General features: G+C 37.7%; 1 protein-coding gene across 50 annotated transcripts in view; it reads left to right on the top strand.

Moving 5' to 3' along the window:
- The first annotated feature begins 3,616 nt into the window (after positions 1-3,616).
- TTN (titin) overlaps positions 3,617-18,973 on the top strand; it is a 263,454-nt gene continuing 248,097 nt past the window's right edge. For all 50 annotated transcript variants that reach the window (XM_057503886.1, XM_057503834.1, XM_057503857.1 and 47 more), the window contains exons 1-10: positions 3,617-3,838; positions 6,037-6,140; positions 8,262-8,465; positions 9,927-10,214; positions 10,622-10,707; positions 10,801-11,045; positions 14,926-15,250; positions 15,632-15,781; positions 16,424-16,561; positions 17,827-17,955. In XM_057503886.1, the coding sequence (XP_057359869.1) occupies positions 6,050-6,140; positions 8,262-8,465; positions 9,927-10,214; positions 10,622-10,707; positions 10,801-11,045; positions 14,926-15,250; positions 15,632-15,781; positions 16,424-16,561; positions 17,827-17,955 (1,656 nt within the window). In that variant the 5' untranslated portion in view covers positions 3,617-3,838; positions 6,037-6,049. The remainder of the gene's footprint in view (positions 3,839-6,036; positions 6,141-8,261; positions 8,466-9,926; positions 10,215-10,621; positions 10,708-10,800; positions 11,046-14,925; positions 15,251-15,631; positions 15,782-16,423; positions 16,562-17,826; positions 17,956-18,973) is intronic.

Genomic DNA, 18,973 nt, shown 5'->3' on the forward strand with positions numbered 1-18,973 from the left:
GGCTGATACCCATTGGCAGGAGAGAATGACGTGTGTTTCTATGAGCTCACTTTTGGGCTTTTCAAAGATTTCTTAGAAAACACTGTCCTGGATATTCTACCAGGTAGTTATATAGTTGCTCAAATCAGTTTACTAAGCCCTGAAATAACCTTCCTTTGCGCCATGCTTGACACCAGCAAACAATCTACATGCCCACCATGTGTCAGGTCCTCACTGTCCTGGCCACTGTCACATTCAGTCTGTTGTGTGATCTTCCCAATAACCCTGTGAAGAGGGTATTATAATCCCCAATTGACAATGAAAAAATCTGAGACTCAGAGATTCAAGCAAGTTGCTTAGGCCCATGTAGGGTAGGAGCGAAATTCTATATGACCCCGGAGTCAGAGCTACTGAGAAATGCAAAACTAATAAGATCTTTCTTATTTTTGTAGAAGTATCATACATGTAAAAATAATTTTTCTGTATTTAATGTAGCATTACATATGTTAGTGACTATTGGTACATCTGCAAATAATTGTAGAAATCAATTCATTTGGTCTTACTTCTAAAGCAGTTGTAACTGCAGCTAGTAAAATGAGAAGGGAAGTCTCCTCTTGAGTTTTAAACAGTACTCTCCTGTATCCCACATCCCCAGTGTCGCTTTGCCTGCCTTTATAACTCAAGGAACTCAGGTGATTCTCCATTAGAACAGGTTGTTTGGTTGGCACATTCTTCCCTGGGTACTTCCTGAATTTGTTTTTCTACTTCTTTGTGTAAAAACAACACAATGATGAGCCTGTATTTTAGCTTTAAAATACTTTGAGTGGAAGGGAGTTTATAGATATAGTATTACTAGATTTTACTATGCTTATTAAAATGCAAACTTCGTGAGGGCAGAGATTTCTGTCTGTTGTATGCATTGCTATAATTCCAGTTCCTGAGCTGTATTTAAAACAGGAGGAATGCACAAAAAATTTTTAAATGAATTATAAGAAACATTCATTTTACTCTTTTCTCTCAGAAAGGACTCTTACATTAGACTTAAAAACTGTATCCATTTCTCAGACAACCCCCAGTAAGTTCTTCTTTTGGCAAATGGTTCTATATAGTATAAATAAAGTCTGACGCCAATAACAGCTATGTTGATGGTGTTACTGCCTGAGTTTTATAACATATCTTAGTCTAGGTCTCAGTCACTGATCACTGAAAATTTATTAGAAGGTTATGTGGACCAGTCTCCAAAAATGCAGGAACCATAATTATCTTCTCGATTGCCACTATCTAGCCACCATCTAGCAAAATGCCTGGCACAGTTATTACTCAGTAGATATTTGCTGAGTCAATAAGCAAGGATAGAATCCAGAATAATAATAATTTATCATAATATTCATCCTGAGCATATGCTTAATAAATATTTGTTAAATTTCCTTGACTATAATGTTCAAAAAGAGCATCACACTATACATTCCAAACTAAGTAGGCATTATATTTGAATTATCAGCTGTTTTGGATTATCTATGGGACTCCTCCCCCCAGTTAGGATGGTAATTTAAGATGTTACTGCATCAGCAAGCTCCCCAAATCTGAGAAGTATTTGGTTTCCCCTGGGCCAGCTTACTGTATTCCAACTATGGCATATTTAATTTTAAAACTAATGCCTACTATGAGGTCATGTACTGTCCACTACTGATCACTAATCCAACAAGATGGTCTCTTTCCAGAGTAGTGTATTAGTTATTTATTAACGGCTCCTTCCTTCTTTCTCCTTCCTTCCTCCTCCTTTTCTCCCTTCCTTTCTTAACTCTGAATGCCTTAATAAGGATGTAAATACCAAAAGGCAAGAATCTTGACAGTACTAGAAATGTACCACAATGAAAAGACAAGCAGCTTTGGAGGACCGACACTTGCCCCTCTGTCTGTGATGCATGGCCCGTCCCCCTGGCTCTGGGGCTCCCTGTACTGCCCCAGGTCAGGTGACACAGACTTCAGTGTTCTGGTCACTCACTCCCTCCAGTTTCTCGTAAGAATTAAAGTGGTTTGACTTTGTCTTAACACACATAGTGAGACATTAGCTTGCTTCACATTAGGTCAAATGAATCTAAACATACATATACATGAACATACCATAGGCCATACACCACATATATAAAATATGCACAAACACATTTTAAATAGATAGCCAGTTGGTGAGACCACAAATCAGAAAGATCACACAAAATTTCTAGTCTTGCTTTGCCTTATGACTGGCAGGTTGTCTGTAATATGACTCTCTAATTGGGGCTAATTTTTAAGATATGTAACATGAAACTAATTATTTTGGAATAAATAATCGAACAGTTATGGAAGATAGAGTCTGTGGGGGGAAAATGCAACCAATATAGGTATATCACTGCTTAAGTAAAGGAGACAAATGTTTAAATAAATACCTGTTGTCATCTTGTCTATATAGCTGTACTACACCAGTTGTGCAGTATATTTTAGCTCTGTTTAATATTAATAAATTAATCACTATATAAATAATACAAAGTATGAAATACTCAGAAAGTTGAAAAGTCTAATGCATGGCCAAGGTCTTTTACAACAGGGAACATTTTTATTACAGACATAAATAAATTTAACTTAAATTTAGTCCACTTTATTAAGACAAGTTTCTTTGCATTATGAACAAGACAGCTTTCTTCTCTCTTAGTAGAGTTTTGCAAATCTTTCAGCTGAACCACCATAAAGATCTTTTAGTATGCTCTTTTGTATTTGAAATGTCTCTTGCCTGAAATTAAATTCAGTACTGAAATAGCAACTATATCATCCCCCAACAACTGCCCATTAGTAACAGCAACTCCACAGATAAGTAAAGCAGCCTTCATGTGCCTGGAAAAAGAAGCCTATGGATCATTTAAACATAAAGTTTGGCTACTCATTAAGGAACAGTTCATGCATATTTATAAATATAAATGCCAGAAAAAACTGACATATGAAAAAAGTGAAGTCATTACCCTATATAGACTAAATCTAAGCAGAGTTCAGATTTTGCCTTTCAATGTTATTTCTTGCAGGGCTGTTTAAACACTTAGCTCATTAACATTGGCTTAACTCTCCCCAAAGTACAAGTGGATTCTGGAGAATGTAGATAGTATAAATGGACTCTCTCCAGTGTTTAGGTTTACAGGCACTGATTCTTCAAAGAAAGTGAAGTCTTATGCATGAGATAAATTCCCTCATCTGTTATCATGATTGACAAGTCCATTTGGTTGGTTTCATGGGGGAAGGGAACTAAAATGGGGCCTGACTCACAGGGCAAAGCCCTCAGGTTTGGGGCTATTTTATATGACTGACCACAAGTGTCTTCTGTTGTTACAAATTCTCCTCAGACCAGTGTTTTCAGATTTTAACATTAGCAACAAATGCTCTTCTCTAAGCCTTAACACAGTTATTCTTTAAATATGGTTCTATTTCCCTGGTAAAGCCTCTTTTGAGGTGCTAAATTTAGCACTGCCAATCAGAAAAACAGGTGGTATGTGACACTACCAAATAGGTCTCTCTCCCATCATGCTTCCTTAGGACAGCCAATCACCCAGCATCCGGCCCTAAGGATGTGGGGCTGTCAGCAGATCTGGCAAATATAAGGGCAGGGCCAGACCCTGGCTCTTGAGCAGTCGTGCATTCCCAGCCTCGCCTCGGGTGTAGGGATTGCATAGAAAAGCAAAACTACACAGTCTTGACTGTGTAGTTTTGTTTTTAAGTTTAGAGGCTCACCGATTCATGTTGGAGATGGTCAAAAAAACCAACTCTAGATAGGACGTCGTTTCCAAAGCAACCTTGGGCTTAGTCCCACCCTTTTTGGGCACTCTTGAGAAATCAGGTGAGCAACATCTTTTCTCTTCCTAATAGTAGAGTCCCTTCCTTCTCAATTTCTACTTCCCGATTATTTTTGTATGCTAAATGCCTACATAGATGTGTTCGACTATGCATAGCTGGTAATGATCTATTATTTGAATCTGCTTGTTAAGCTATGTTTTAAAATATGTGAATGTTTTTCTTTAACAAGTTCAATGGTTTAGCATATCAGCACAAAGATTCAAATTGTTTTGATGTACCTAATATTCTAAAAGTGTTTAAGGTCAGGTCTGAAATGGTGATAGAAATGTTTGCTTCTTTTATAGACCCTTTTTGTCTGTTAAGAATGTTCAAGGTTATATTACTCAGTGATAAAGTGAGACACACCAAGAATAGCTCTGATAAAATGCATGTGGTATCAGCTACACCCAGATGACTTTTTAAGGGAATCAACTGCTGAGGTATCAGTTGCAGGACAGTGACAGAACACTTGGCTGCTGTCAGTCAACTTGGGAGAGTTTATTTTGGGAGCATGACATTTTAGATGCATGCCTTCAGCCCTTATTAGACAGAGGCCTCTCAAAGGCAAGTGCTAAAGCAACAAAATTCACCTACCTATAGTAATAAAAGACCAATTTAGGCCAGTTAATTGCAATGTATTTAGAAATTTGGAGGAAAATCTATATAATTTTCTAAAATGCAATCTCATTAAGTATTTTAATTCAACTCGATCAAATTATATGATATGAGATCAATATTGATGCTAAGAAGGGTGAAAAATAATGTTTTAGAACTTTTTATTTCTAAATACACTTTGATTTACCATATTCCTGGAATTGCATTATTAATTATAAATGCCAGTAAATACATAGATAAAAAACACATCAATGGCGTAGAAGAACGAAGCGATGTTTAGAAGACACACTAGATCATAAACAGGAAAAGTCAGACAGAGAAGTTATTTGTCCTAAAGATAATATGCTACATTAAGGAGTTCTTGAGAGAAGTTTCACAAAAAGCTTTGGGAAATTACCTGAATTTTCCAAATATAAATTTTATTGTCTCAGAGAATTTTGGTTTCAATTTCTTTTTAACTAAGTCCAAAAGTTACAATAAGGTACAGAATTATCATTACAAAGATTGTTGTTCCTTAAGTTTTTGGTGAACAGAGAATTTTATGAAAAATAGTAATGAAGCAATTGACAAGTGAGAATTTGCTTTTTATATCAGAATAGTGGAATAGTCACATTGAATAGTAAGATATTTATGCATCAGAAAATTGTTCACATAATCTTTCTGAAACTGATAGGCAAAGTACTTTCTTCTGTTTAAAAGGACTTAACTGCAAATTTTGTATTCATTTCTTTGACTTTGAATATTTAAATTATGAAAGCAGAGGTCTTTCTACTTCATCTATATTTCACACCAGCCTTCCATTTTTCAGAGTCTGCATATTGTGCCTTATTAAGAACTCAAGTCAGTATTTTTCTTTCAAATCTATAATAAATTTTGACCTTCTCACTTAAATTTAATTTTTATGAATATTTACTTCAGCAGTAGTAAAGTTTATTGAGCAAATACAAAATGAAGAAATATTAAGAAAGGAAGCACTCTATGCTGTCTACAAAAGGTTTGCATATATGACAGAGCTTGCCAAAACTTTTCAAGTAAGGCAAGGAACAGCAAAGTTCAAATTTTCAGTTTTGGTGACTATTTTAAGTAATCATTTGGAATGCTTAAGTTAATAATGCCCAACCCCAACCCTACATTAACTCTATAAACATGGATGCAGTGAGTAAAAAATATTAGGAGGAAGGAAATGTTTTTTTATTAATAGTCTTTCAGGCATTTCAACTGATGCAAAGATTCACTTTACACTTTGCACACATCTCTTATTATTCTTCATGATAATAAAGAATAATTGCTTACTCCACTTTCCCGCTCTCCAACACTCTCCTACATTTCCCACCTCTGACAAGACTAAATTTCCCTCTTGGGCTACAAAGGAACACTCCTTATCATGCTTGCCTAAATGTTTTTCCATTTCCTCGTGGACTTGCTACTCTGTTAGGTTTCAAGACAATTCAGAAAACAACTGTTCAAATTTAAGCCACAAAGGAGAAAGCCGACCCACCACCCAAGGCCCAGGGACGATCTATAGAGCAATAGCTCCAGAGTGGCCCTGAGCTGTGGAATTTTAATTTACTTTCTCTTCCTTTTCAGAGTGCCTGCAAAGATGACATCTCAAGCACCGACGTTTAAGCAGCCGTTACAAAGCGTTGTGGTACTGGAGGGTGGTACCGCAACCTTTGAGGCTCACATTAGTGGTAAGCTCACGCATCCACACTTGGCTTTTCTTCATCTCTCCCCCCGTCATATATTAACTTTGTTGTAGGACCTGAAGCCAGGGTTGAATCCTGCTTTCACTTGGTAAAATCGGTCTAAATCTACGGAAGGGTATATACTGTTCACAGAGTACTGACAAAATCTGACAATATAATGGCCTGAAAATGTTTTATTCATATCTATAATTCCACAAAGCAAAATAATTAGCATTGGATTAAAATTGCTGTCAGAATCCAGCTGCTAAATAGGATCAAATGTGGTCATTTTATAATTGGGTTCAGCTGCAGAGCTAGACTGGCAGCCAAGAACTCAATAGGGGCCTTCCACGGAGCTGCTGGGCGGTAGCCCGGAGCTGACTGCTCTGTGTGCCTGAATCCTGATTGTTTTATATGGAAAATAACAATACAACTGACTTTTCTCACAAGCAAAACTCTCAGTGATGAGCTAACTCCTAATTATTTTATTGTTTTATTTTAAATCTTTATTAAGCGATTCTAGTGAATTAAAAGAGTTTCTAATTATTTTGAAATGACAACAAAAATATATATATACCATTCTGGACTATATATTAATCAGAAACACTGACTTTTATTTAAAAGACAGTTCTTCTTTATCTTTTTTATAATATGGTTTAGGGGTGGTTCCAAAAACATGCATGATTTCTGGGACCTATCATCTTGTGAAAAAAACGGGGCTAATCTACAAACTATATTGTAAATTATCTCAAAATTGTTTAATCAACATTGTCTTCTGCAGTGTCATAATTGGTCATATGAAATTATATGGATTCATTTTAAATCTTGCTTGATGTACTTCTATGGTGCATTGTCCCTCTTTATTTTATGATGTATAATAGAGATACAGGATTTTTTTATTCTTTCTCATTCTTTTCATTTTCTGTCTATTTTATGTACCAACCTTACTCACAACTAGGTAACACTTTGTTTTACATTGCAGAAATATATAATCATTTTTCATTTTCTATTGTATGTGTATATAGAGACCAATTCAATTCTTCTCATGCATGATAAATCCTAACTTCCAAACAGCTCCCTTATTTATCTTGTAATGCTCAGTAATTCCTGAACTGATTAGAACACATATGCCTTCAGAAAGAATTCTGTGGGCTTGTGGGACAGTGGAATTTGGCACCTTCATAGCTTCTTGCTCCTTCACACTCTGGGCTAACACATTCTTACAAAAACACTACTGAAAATATTTGGTACCTATGAATTAGTCTATTTTAAACTATTTACTTGACTGTAGTGGGAGACTGGCTTATTTAGAACAACAAAATAAACTTTGTTTTAGTTATCTTCACCTCCTCAGTTTAAGGAGATAGATCACCAGCTTTTAAGGCCAAATGCAAAAGATACTGTGCTCTGAATTTATCGCATGCTTTCTAAATCCAGATTTTAATATACTTAAAACACCCAACTATGCACATGTAGTTCTTAGCACCACAGTTTATGGTGAGTGAAGAGAATCTGCCTTTTCTATCTGCAACTCCAGCTACATATTGCTCTGAAAGACTACATTTAGCTTGGTCTCTTGTAAGGGAATCTGCCTCTTCAAGGTGTGGCATTTTTACTGATTGCACATTTGAAGAGCGAACTCATGAAGAGAGCGTCCCTGCCAGCACAGAGGTGGGAGGTGGGTGAGTGTGTCTTCTTGTGCTTGTCTTAGATCCCCTTTCTGCTTTTGCTCTTCACTTGTTTTCAAAGAAGACTCTTCACTTTTATAAATCCCTCTCATGATTTTAATGATGTCTATTAAATTGCATCAGATAGAACCCTGGGCAGAGGGGCAGGAGATAGAAATTCTAGTTCTCTATGTGCCACCTCTAGCTGCAGGACCATGCAGAAATCATCAAGCCTCTTTTGGCCTCAGTTTCCTCCCCTCTACATGAACCCACAGATCTTCCTAATGGTCTGCAAGTCTCCATTTCTGTCGTGTGGCTGTAGGGTTCTCACTCTCATTAAGCAGCACCACGCTCTGGGTAGCTCTTACAGGTTAGGACAAGGCAGTCAACATAATGGAACAGAGCAGAGGACATTGTCGTACCCCACTCAAGCCTAAAATGACTTGTCTTTGTGCTCCAGGTTTCCCAGTTCCTGAGGTGAGCTGGTTTCGGGATGGCCAGGTGATTTCCACTTCCACTCTGCCCGGCGTGCAGATCTCCTTTAGCGATGGCCGCGCTAGACTGACGATCCCCGCCGTGGCTGAAGCCCACAGTGGACTATACTCCCTGAAAGCCACCAATGGATCTGGACAAGCGACTAGTACTGCTGAGCTTCTCATGACAGGTAGGCTGGCGGGGACCTGTCCAGCCTCTGCCTCCCACCCAGTGGGCATCTCCGGGCCCTGGAAGGCGGTCCACAAAGAGCTACTGAGCAGAAGCAGATGCAGCTTTTGTCTGGAGAAGAGCCCTCTGATAGCAAAGTTGTTTCCCTTATGGAATTTAATTTTCCTCTCAAAATACAGCACAAAAGTGGCTGAAAATCAGTTCCTCTATACAAATATTAAAACATTTAAAAATATATTAAGGAAATGTTAAAAATCTGTTTCTGAGCAAGTAGAAAAGCTTGGAGCCTTGTTTATAAGCCTACTAAGGGATGTGGTTATCTCCAGGAATTGACACTTTTAACAAAATAGCTAGTTGATTCTGATGCATTTGGCCCCCAGACCACCCATGTAAGAAACACTGCTCTAGCCTACAAAGTTCAGTAATTATTCATTTACCTTCCATTTCTAAAAATATCACACAGTAAACATACACAGAAAAAAGCAAATGTTTATTTATGATTCAAATCCATGTCACAGTTTTCCCAGAAAATTTATCCTTAATCTTTGTGGCCTCTGTCTTTTTTCTCCATCCTATACTTGCTGGTAAGACATAAATGCACAGCACATTTATACATTGCACATTAATATTTGTCATGAGTTACAAATATATAAGTTCATCCAATAAACTATACTTTCAGTAATATTCCAGCATAGGGCTATCATTGACCTAAATATCAGGCAACATTAGGTAGGAAGTTCAAAATACATACATAAAGTTCAGAAATGGAAAATGCACAAAGTTGACAGCATCTGCTATTGTTACTCAGAAACGTGTCAAAATCAATCCCAGTCATTTTTCACATTTATTTTATAAAAAATTTCTTTCAGCATAATTAGCCAACAAATCCCCTTTCTGTATCATAACTAACATTTGTTATGTCATTAACTGAATTAACATTTTAAATGCAGGTAAATATTTGGATTATTTGAATATTGATGAAGTTGAAGACTATTTAGGACTTTTAAAATTAAATTAAAATTTAATGATGCGTTAAGTCACAGGTACACCCATCAAACCAACTATTAGAATTCATTTTAATGCAACTTATTGAAATATGTAAATTGCCCTAATATGTTTCTATAGTGCCAAAAGTGAGGTTGGGAGGAACTGCTGGAAAGATTCTCTAGAAATGTTATAGCAAGATCTAGCGTTTTTCTTTAAAAAAAGAAAAAGTCGTGACTTTGAACTGCTAAACAAAACACAAATAAAATATGGTGGTGGGATTGATTGCCTTCTGTCACCACCTGGTTCCTTTCTTGTTATCATCTGCTGGGTGAGCTGGGCTCAAGGAAGGTCAAGGACGTTTGGTTTAGTCAGTCATCACCTGGTTTGGGAATCAAAGCTTGTATAAAATCAGAGCCTGTTGGGAGTGCCCTGCCTGGCGGTCCTGATTTTTTATTTTCTTCTCTTCCTATTACAGCAGAGACAGCACCACCCAATTTCACTCAACGACTGCAGAGCATGACTGTGAGACAAGGAAGCCAAGTGCGACTCCAAGTGAGAGTGACGGGAATCCCTACACCTGTGGTGAAGTTCTATCGGGACGGAGCCGAAATCCAAAGCTCCCTGGATTTTCAAATTTCCCAAGAAGGCGACCTCTACAGCTTACTGATTGTGGAAGCATACCCCGAAGACTCCGGAACCTATTCAGTAAATGCCACTAATAGCGTTGGAAGAGCTACTTCGACTGCCGAATTGCTGGTTCAAGGTATGTGCTGGAGGTTGAGGAGCTGGGGGTAGGGAGAGGGCGAGGGGCCTGATTTACAGCCAAGTGTGGCCAGGGTGCCTTCCACTGTCTGTCCTCTGAGGCCTGGAGATGCTGTGAGCTGCAATCAAAGCTGGTTTTTCAACAATCATAAATAGAAAATTCTCTGAGATTCTAGGCAGGAGCTCAGAAGCAATACTTTTCAAAAATGGTTCTATGTAAATTCTCATCTAATAATGAATATTTTCTACTTTTAAACTTAATTATATTCATACGAAACCCAAAACTTTGTACCTTTTCTCCTTTGGGACACCTAGAAAATTTTATTGATTTTTGTAGTAAGAAATAACATAACTGCTTTAAAAATGGGTCATTGTGTCCCCTCCTAACTGATCTTTCCCTTCCTGCAGGTGAAGAAGTAGTACCCGCTAAAAAGACAAAGACAATTGTTTCGACTGCTCAGATTTCAGAAACAAGAGAAACACGAATTGAAAAGGTATTTTTCTATACTGTGAGTATTGAAACCTTTCAGATTGTTTCGTCACCAACTATTCCTCCTCACTGCGGGCTTTGTTTTCATCTTTTGCAGAAGATTGAAGCCCACTTTGATGCCAGATCAATTGCAGCAGTTGAGATGGTCATAGATGGTGCTACTGGGCAACAGCTGCCACATAAAACACCTCCCAGGATACTTCCAAAGCCAAAGTCAAGGTCTCCCACACCACCATCCATTGCTGCCAAAGCACAGCTGGCTCGACAGCAATCTCCCTCGCCGATAAGACTCTCCCCTTCCCCGGTCAGACATGTGCGCGCACCCACCCCATCTCCTGTCAGGTAAAGCCTTTTAAAGGAGATCAAGTCATTACGTGTTTTTGAATTAAATTTCATCAATAGGCAGAGAAATAGAAGGAAGCAATAAAAAAAGTGTAGCCTGTGATAAAAAGGTAACTATAAGGTACTAAATGTGATTTTCACATATCTTCATTGTCCACAGGTAATTGGAGAACATTATAAACTCTAATTCTGAATTCTTATTTGTATACCAGTTAATAAGTATCTGCTTTAGGGAACATTTAGAATGAAATGAGAAGAGCACAAACATTCAGGGTTGGAATCCCTACATTCAATCAGCCCGATCACTTGCTAATGGTGTGACTTAGGGAAATAATAATAAAACAGTGAATAGTAAACGACACAATAATGAAATAGTTACTACTATATATTGACCACTTTCTATGTCAGACATTTGATTGAACTCTATGTACATTATCTCATTAAATATTTATAGCAACCCTTAAGAATTATCATCCTTAATCTTACAGATAGGTGACTGGAGCCAAAGAAAAACAATTTGCTTAAGGTCTTAGTCATATCATTTGTAAATTAAAAAGCTTCACAATAAGAATGATCTCAAGGTGTGTTGTGAGGATTCAATGAGATGAAGGTACTTCATAAACAGAAAATAATTGTACAAATGTTCTTATGTTCCAATAATAACTAAAGCCTTCTAAATATTTCACAAATGCTTATGTTAGTTTAGCTAAAAAATAAAATGTGTTTCTATGTTTAGTTAATATGTAAGTATTTTAGAAAAAGAGAATGCAGTATCAGGGCTCAGATATGATAATTAAATGTAAGATTATATAGATTTGGAACTTTGGGATTTGGCTTAACATGGTGAAGTTTTTAAAATGAACTTGAAAATGTGCAAAATTTGGAGTAAACAAAAAAGCATTTCTTGATTAATTTAAGTAAATTTTAAAATGTAGAGAGAATTCCCCTGTCAAGAAACATTTTAAAAAAAGAATAAGCAGGTAGTTGACCGAAATATTATTCAAACTTCCTGTGAAGTTATGGTAATAAAAACAATATGGTATTTACTGGTAAATGAATAGAAAATACATCAGGGGAGCAGAACAGAGAATCCAGAAATACAGTCAAGTATCTAGGAAATTCATTTTTTAATCAAAATGACCTTTTGGTTAACTGGGGAAAAGGTTATTTTACTCAATAAAGAATGCTAGCCCAATTAACTATCTATTTGGAAGACAATGAATATAAATCTCTATCTCACAGCATTTGCAAAACAAATCTCACCTTGAGTAAAGAGCTAAATTAAAAAATAAAAACAAAAAAATGAAAAAATAAAATAAGAGAGAGAGAAGTAAATTTGGGAAGCCATTTGTTAGGGACAGGTTTTAAAAATAGATTTATAGATTCAAGTAGATAAAATAAAATTTTATGCATGGCAAAAGCAAAGTCATTGCTAAATCAAGCAGTGCATTTGTGAAAAAATTTTAAAGATGCATCTTCCTCAAGATACTTCATCACCTCTGCCACAGAAGTATTGTAACAAAGATACAGTGGCTACAGTGTGAGCAGTACAAGCCTACAGAGTATAATGTACACCACTGTACATGCTGATGCAGGATAAGACCCCTTAGAGAAGTAAAGTGCATACAGTGGATTGGGAGAAATGTCTGCCACACTTATGACAGACAAAGAACTAATATGCTAAAGGTATTAAAAAGCTTCTAATATTAATTTTCAAAGAGAAAAACAACACAAATGGAAAACAATGTAAAGAAGACAAGCATTTCACACAAGAAACAATGTAAATGTCCAATAAACATATGAAAAAATCCTAGATATTTTCCAATCTTTATTCTATTGACCACTTTTAAAAACTAAAGGTATTGGCGAGCACCAATATGAATCCTTGAACAAATGCTCAGTTTAAAAAAAAAGTCTAGCTATCAAATAAAAAAATGTTCTGTCTCAGGCTAGCTCCAAGTTTGCACACCACGAAATCATAGGACAGGCCAATTGGATTTCTGAGAGAGATAACAAGCTCACTATATTTAAATCCAAGCCTAAATGAGGATCATTTAGAATTACAGAGCTTCCCTGATTCCATGGAGCATTTTGCCTGTCTTAGCAGTTCTGAGAGTTCATTAATAATCCCAATTAGTTGGCCTCCCAAATTTGCTTCAAAATAAATAAGAAATGAAAATTTCAGTTTGTGGAGAGAATTATGATTATCCAAGGTAGACTATTTCATAAAATGCTGCATGGTTTAATCTTGATTTTTGTCATAAGGCAAACACATTTCATTGAATATGGTGCATTGTATCTAGCTGTGACCAAGTGATTATTTTTTATTGTTAAGAGCAGAAATAAGCACTTTCCTATAATGACTCAAATTACATTGATTTTCACAGTTACGGGCTTACCTGAAACCTACTGCTAATGACTCACGTCATACTAATCATGTCTTTGCTCTTTTTGAATTAAACCCACTTTACTAGGTACTGCTAGAACAAAGCACAGGCTGACATTTTAAAATATGTGCCATTTTGCTTTTTTCATTTGGTGAACATTACACTAATCTTTGTTATATTTCTAAGGCAGTCACTTTCAAAATAGGGACATGTCCACCTAGATCTCCCTTTAGTTGATTACAGCTTCATTTATAAAATGTGAATTGATTTTTACCAAAAAATCCTTCTTCAAGAAAATCATTAAACACTTCTTTGTGAAACTGACAAATATTGTACCGCACTGTTAAGTTACTCCATACTTTAAAGCAGATATCAACTGTACCTTGAGGCTTAATCAGAATTATTGTTTCAGTTGTGATCAATATAAATACCTTATATAGTGACAGAATACATTCATAAGCATTTTCCTATATGCAGTAGTTAAATGTTATGATAAGGCAATACTACCACCTAGAGGGTAAAATGTAATAAAACCTACTAAGAGTTAAATTATGAAAAAATTTAACTTAAATAGTTGACAAATCCCTAGAATTATTGTTATAGATCAGTAACTGTCTCTTTTGGCTAATTTTGGTAAATGCCAGGATTTAGTACCCAGATTCTCCAACTGATTCTATTGCACTTTGGACTCACATAAAAGCAATGAAATCTTTCAAAAGAAACCAGCCACTTTATCAATTTAATAAAAAAAGCTATCAAATCCTTAGGCTTCAAATTAGCCAGTTTCCACAGAGACTATAAGGATATTTAAAAGAAGTCCAGAGTACAATGCAATGAGGGTGACGTTAAGCCAATAAAGAGAAAATTACAAAGAGCAGTCTACGATACTTTGACTAGAACAGTAGTTTCTGAAGTGCATTGCACAGCCTTCACACAAAAAAGTTTGGCAAAAATAACAAGAGAGCTTCCTGCTTGCCTGAGATTCACAAGGCATCCAGGCATGGTGAAGGCTATGAGATATCCTGAAGAAAAATTAAAAAGATTTAATTTGTTTAGTCAAGAGTTGCACAAGCATTTCAATTATTAAAAAAAAAAAACAACTCGTCATTCAACACCTATTTGGCATCCCCTCATTCCCCAGAACTGGGAGTACAGAGAAATTTAGAGTTATGATCACTGTATTTGCCACATCCATTCTTCGGCTGTATTTCAAGGCGTTCTGCTGTCTTGACTTTTTTAAATGTGAGAAGGTGGGGCCGGGCATAAAATTCTTTAGCTTAGAATTAAGTCTCATTCTCTTACAGAGTTAACAACAGATAAGAACAAAGCTTACTGAGATTCAAAACAAATTACTTGCAAGTACATTATTTGCCTCTGAACAGGTTATGGAGGCACACTTTTTCAAACTCTGCCTCAACACTTTCAGATTTCCCTTCCATTATTCGATGCAGCGGCCCAGAGAGGAGCTGACCTCTCTGCTCTTGGGTTTTCAGGTCCGTGTCTCCGGCAGGGAGGATCTCCACGTCCCCCATCAGATCTATTAAGTCGCCATCACTCATCCGCAAGACTCAGACACCCACCATGGCCCCAGGCGCCGAAGTGCCTCCCCCTTGGAAGCAAGAGGGCTTCGTGGCCTCGTCTGAGGCTGAGATGAGGGAAACCACAGTGACGAGTGCCACTCAGATCCGGACAGAAGAGAGATGGGAAGGGAGATACGGGATGCAGGAGCAAGTGACCATCAGCGGAGCCGCGGGCACTGCTGCCAGCGTGTCGGGCGCCGCCTACGCGGCAGGGGCTGTCGCCACGGGCACCACCGAGGTACAGTCAGAGCCGTCCTGTTCCCGCTTCTTCCCTTCCGGTGAGACCGGAATCCTGCCCTAAACCTCAGGCTGTGTAGGTTGGATAGGAAGGGCGCATGAATGTATGGATAGAAGTGTGCACGAATGTTTGAACACAGAAACTGAAGACCCAGTTTAGCTCCTGCTTTGTAAAAGCACGTTCAATTGGGAAGAAGGCTCTAATCTCTGTGGTTTTTTATAAATACAGGTTTTAACGACACATACCCTATCTCTCTTGGCAATAATAAAAGGTTATGCATGTGTATATTTTACTCTAGGCAGCTCAGTTTCCATTGTACGTTCATCTTTTCTACTAGGCACGTCAATTCAAAAGTAATGTATTCGGTCATTTCCCATCCAGGTGAAACAGGAAGCTGACAAAAGTGCAGCTGTTGCCACCGTTGTTGCTGCAGTTGACATGGCCAGAGTGAGAGAACCGGTGGCCAGAGCTGTAGAGACTGCTCAGAGGACAACCACGACTGCTGTGCACACTCGACCTGCTCAAGAACAGGTGCGTGCCAGGCCATCCGGGATCCCACGGCCCACATCATTTAGAGGACAGCCCTGAGCCCAACATGGCTTGGACTTTGGGGGCTTTCTGAGCAAAAGGTGGTCTGAGATACCAAAGGTGTTCAAGATATAAATACCATAGGTGCCTAGTCTACGTGAGGCAAGTAATCAGGCAAGAATTAACTAACAGAAAGTCAGTAAAGGAGGTCAAAGTATTCAGCATGCCAAGATGTCCCTGGGCTGAGACAGGCAAAGGTGGCTGAGAAAGTCAGCTAAATAGGGGGAGTGTGTGCATTGAGTTGTGAGTCCAGACTAGTTGGTCCAGGGCTCAGTCACTCCAACAGTCAGGCATGTAAACCATTATTTCATGGCAGACATTACCTGTTAAAGCTTCACCAAAAGACCTTTGCTTTTACTTCCTTCAAAACAAATGTGACACTTGATTCATGGCTGAAAAGTGTTATAAATCCAGGATAATTCCCATCTCCTATTTGAATAGATTTTCTGTTATAGTTTAAAATCACGCTAGCTTTCCTCCTTATCCTTTCTTCTGTGACATTTATGTCTTTATCCTGATTTATTATTGTAAATTTTTATATAAGATGCATTAAAGTATTTTCTTCCTTTCTCCTATGAATACCAGATAAGAAAAGAGGCAGAAAAGACTGCTGTAACTAAGGTAGTAGTGGCTGCCGATAAAACCAAGGAACAAGAATTGAAATTAAGAACCAGAGAAGTAATTACAACAAAACAAGAGCAGATGCACGTAACTCATGAACAGGTAAAAATGGTTTTTGATATAAAATAACTGTTGTTATTACCTGTGTCAGCACATATAATATAATTATGTCTACCATGAAGGGTGGTGTTTCTTGGGCAACATGGTTATTGTCATGCTAATAAAATCCCCTTGTGTCTGTGTGCTCCTGGGCCCTCCATTCCAAAGTCCCTTAGAGCCAGCGGATGCTTCCCCCATGGAAGTGGACCTCCGTGAATGCACAGTGAGAGTAGAAACATCTCCTCTAGATTGATCTGGGGGTGCACAAACTGAATACATGACCATGAGGGAGATACAGGAAGGAGAAATAGATGCTAAGGGAGGAACAGAGAAGAGTGGAAAAGAGCATTGAATACACATGGCATTGAAAATAGCTTAGCACCTGCTTCCTAACTCCTTAGGAAAATATTTGAATATGGATTTGAAGTGGATGGACAGCAAGGCCTTCACAGATCAAATAACCAGAAAAGTGAAAAATTAGAGGCATTCCAGTGCTGATTAGAAAAACCAGTTGGGAGGCTGTGGGCCAGGGGAGCCAATTGTCAGCTGGGTAGTTTGAGAAGATGAACTTCCAAGTCTCTTTCAACCCTGAGCTCCTGAAGTTCAGCGATGATGTCTGAGAACTGCAAAGAGGTGAAAGGGGCAAACTGCCTCGCATTCCCCTACACATACCCTGGGCATTCAGATCCAAACACAGTATCGTCCAGAGGACTAAGGATTCGGCAGGCATTTTGCCCAGGATATGTACAAAACTTTTCTCCCCATAATGTCTCAATGTTAGAAAAGCAAGTCATGATATTCCAAACAATATTTAGGAAAATTCTCAAAGCAAAAATATCTGATGAATGCAGATTATCAATTGTCCATACTTGATTTCTCATATATAAAATAAAAGGGCAGGCAAAATTACTTCTAAGGCCTTCCATTCTAATATCCTACCTTTAGATGACAGTGTCATAGAATAATATCACTGTGTATCCATATATAAAAATCAGAAGGCTTCTCAAAGAAGATGGCAACTCTATGATTCAAAGCAAATAGTGTTGAATCCAACTATTTTTCTCTAAGCAGCATAAATTTTGTTTTAGGCAGAGCAAGAACATGGTTAAGTTAATGAAAATGAGATGATTTATTCTATTTAGTGGTATCTCTAAAAAAGGATTTTACTCCTTTCTTCAAATTCCCATTTTGTTATATTTAATAAACATTATGTCACCTCCATTAGAGATCAGGAGACAATAAAGTTTTGTTTTTATCACTAATTCCAGATACGAAAAGAAACTGAAAAAGCATTTGTGCCAAAAGTAGTAATTTCCACAGCTAAAGCTAAAGAAGAAACTAGAATTACTGGAGAAATTACTACAAAACAAGAACAGAAACAAATAAGTCAAGAAACAGTAAGTCCAATTTTATAAATACTAGTTCATTGATAGACATCATATTCTGGCCATCTGCATGTACTCTATAACCAAAACCTAAATGGACACATCTTTTGTGTGTATTTTCTTTTTGTTGTTTCTCTATGTTTGATATTGAAACTCTTTCATGATAGAAATTCTTTTCTTGTTGCACAATTATCCACTCAATTGACCAGTTTGGGGGAAATTATCTATTAGAATAGTTTGGGGCACACCTATGGTGTTTTTAGGGCATACTTACATGGAAGATATAACCTTAGTCCAGTTGTCCACTGGTACAGGCAGTTTTTTTGTGCATAGCCAGAGCCCTGAGTCACTTAGACTGTAACATACAAAATACATCATTGTAAGACACATGCATGCACACACACACACACACATACACACACACCAGCCATGAACACTCCAACTAAGTGTCAAGGAAAGGTGAGGAAATGCTGGACATTAGGGATGACCACTACTTCTTTAAAAAAGTGCCCTAATTCTTGGTTGATAAACAATGACCTGAAGTTTTTGCTGCTTTTGTGCTATACAGACTTATGAGAACAACCTCAGTCTTACCAAAATCCACTTCTCTCCTGTGTATGAAATCAGCCTTCAAGAATCAGGAAAGGAGCATCTATTTTGAATCCTTTCATGTCAGGAGGATGCCTATGCTCACCTCTCTTGATCTCAAGCTCTTTGCTGATCCCAGAGCCACTATTTTAAAATGTCCAGCTAAGGACACTATACACTGGAAAGGCTGGCCAGAGGCTGTTGGACGAATTTCCCTCACCGTATAGTGAGTGAGAAACTGCAGAAGAACCCTGCGTGGCATAATATAGATCATATGAAATTCCTGTTGTCATGGTCATGCTGGTACCTGGCAAGTTCAGCCTGACTGCATAGTTTCCAACCATTTGCCAGTGGCCACACACTGGGTGCCCTTACATGTCAATGTGTCTCAAAGATGAGACTCTTTCAGTCTCTAGGACAACTTGCTAAGGGGCAGGTGGAC

This window comes from Manis pentadactyla, chromosome 6 (assembly GCF_030020395.1).
Source record: "Manis pentadactyla isolate mManPen7 chromosome 6, mManPen7.hap1, whole genome shotgun sequence".
Classification (NCBI taxonomy): Eukaryota; Metazoa; Chordata; class Mammalia; order Pholidota; family Manidae; genus Manis; species Manis pentadactyla.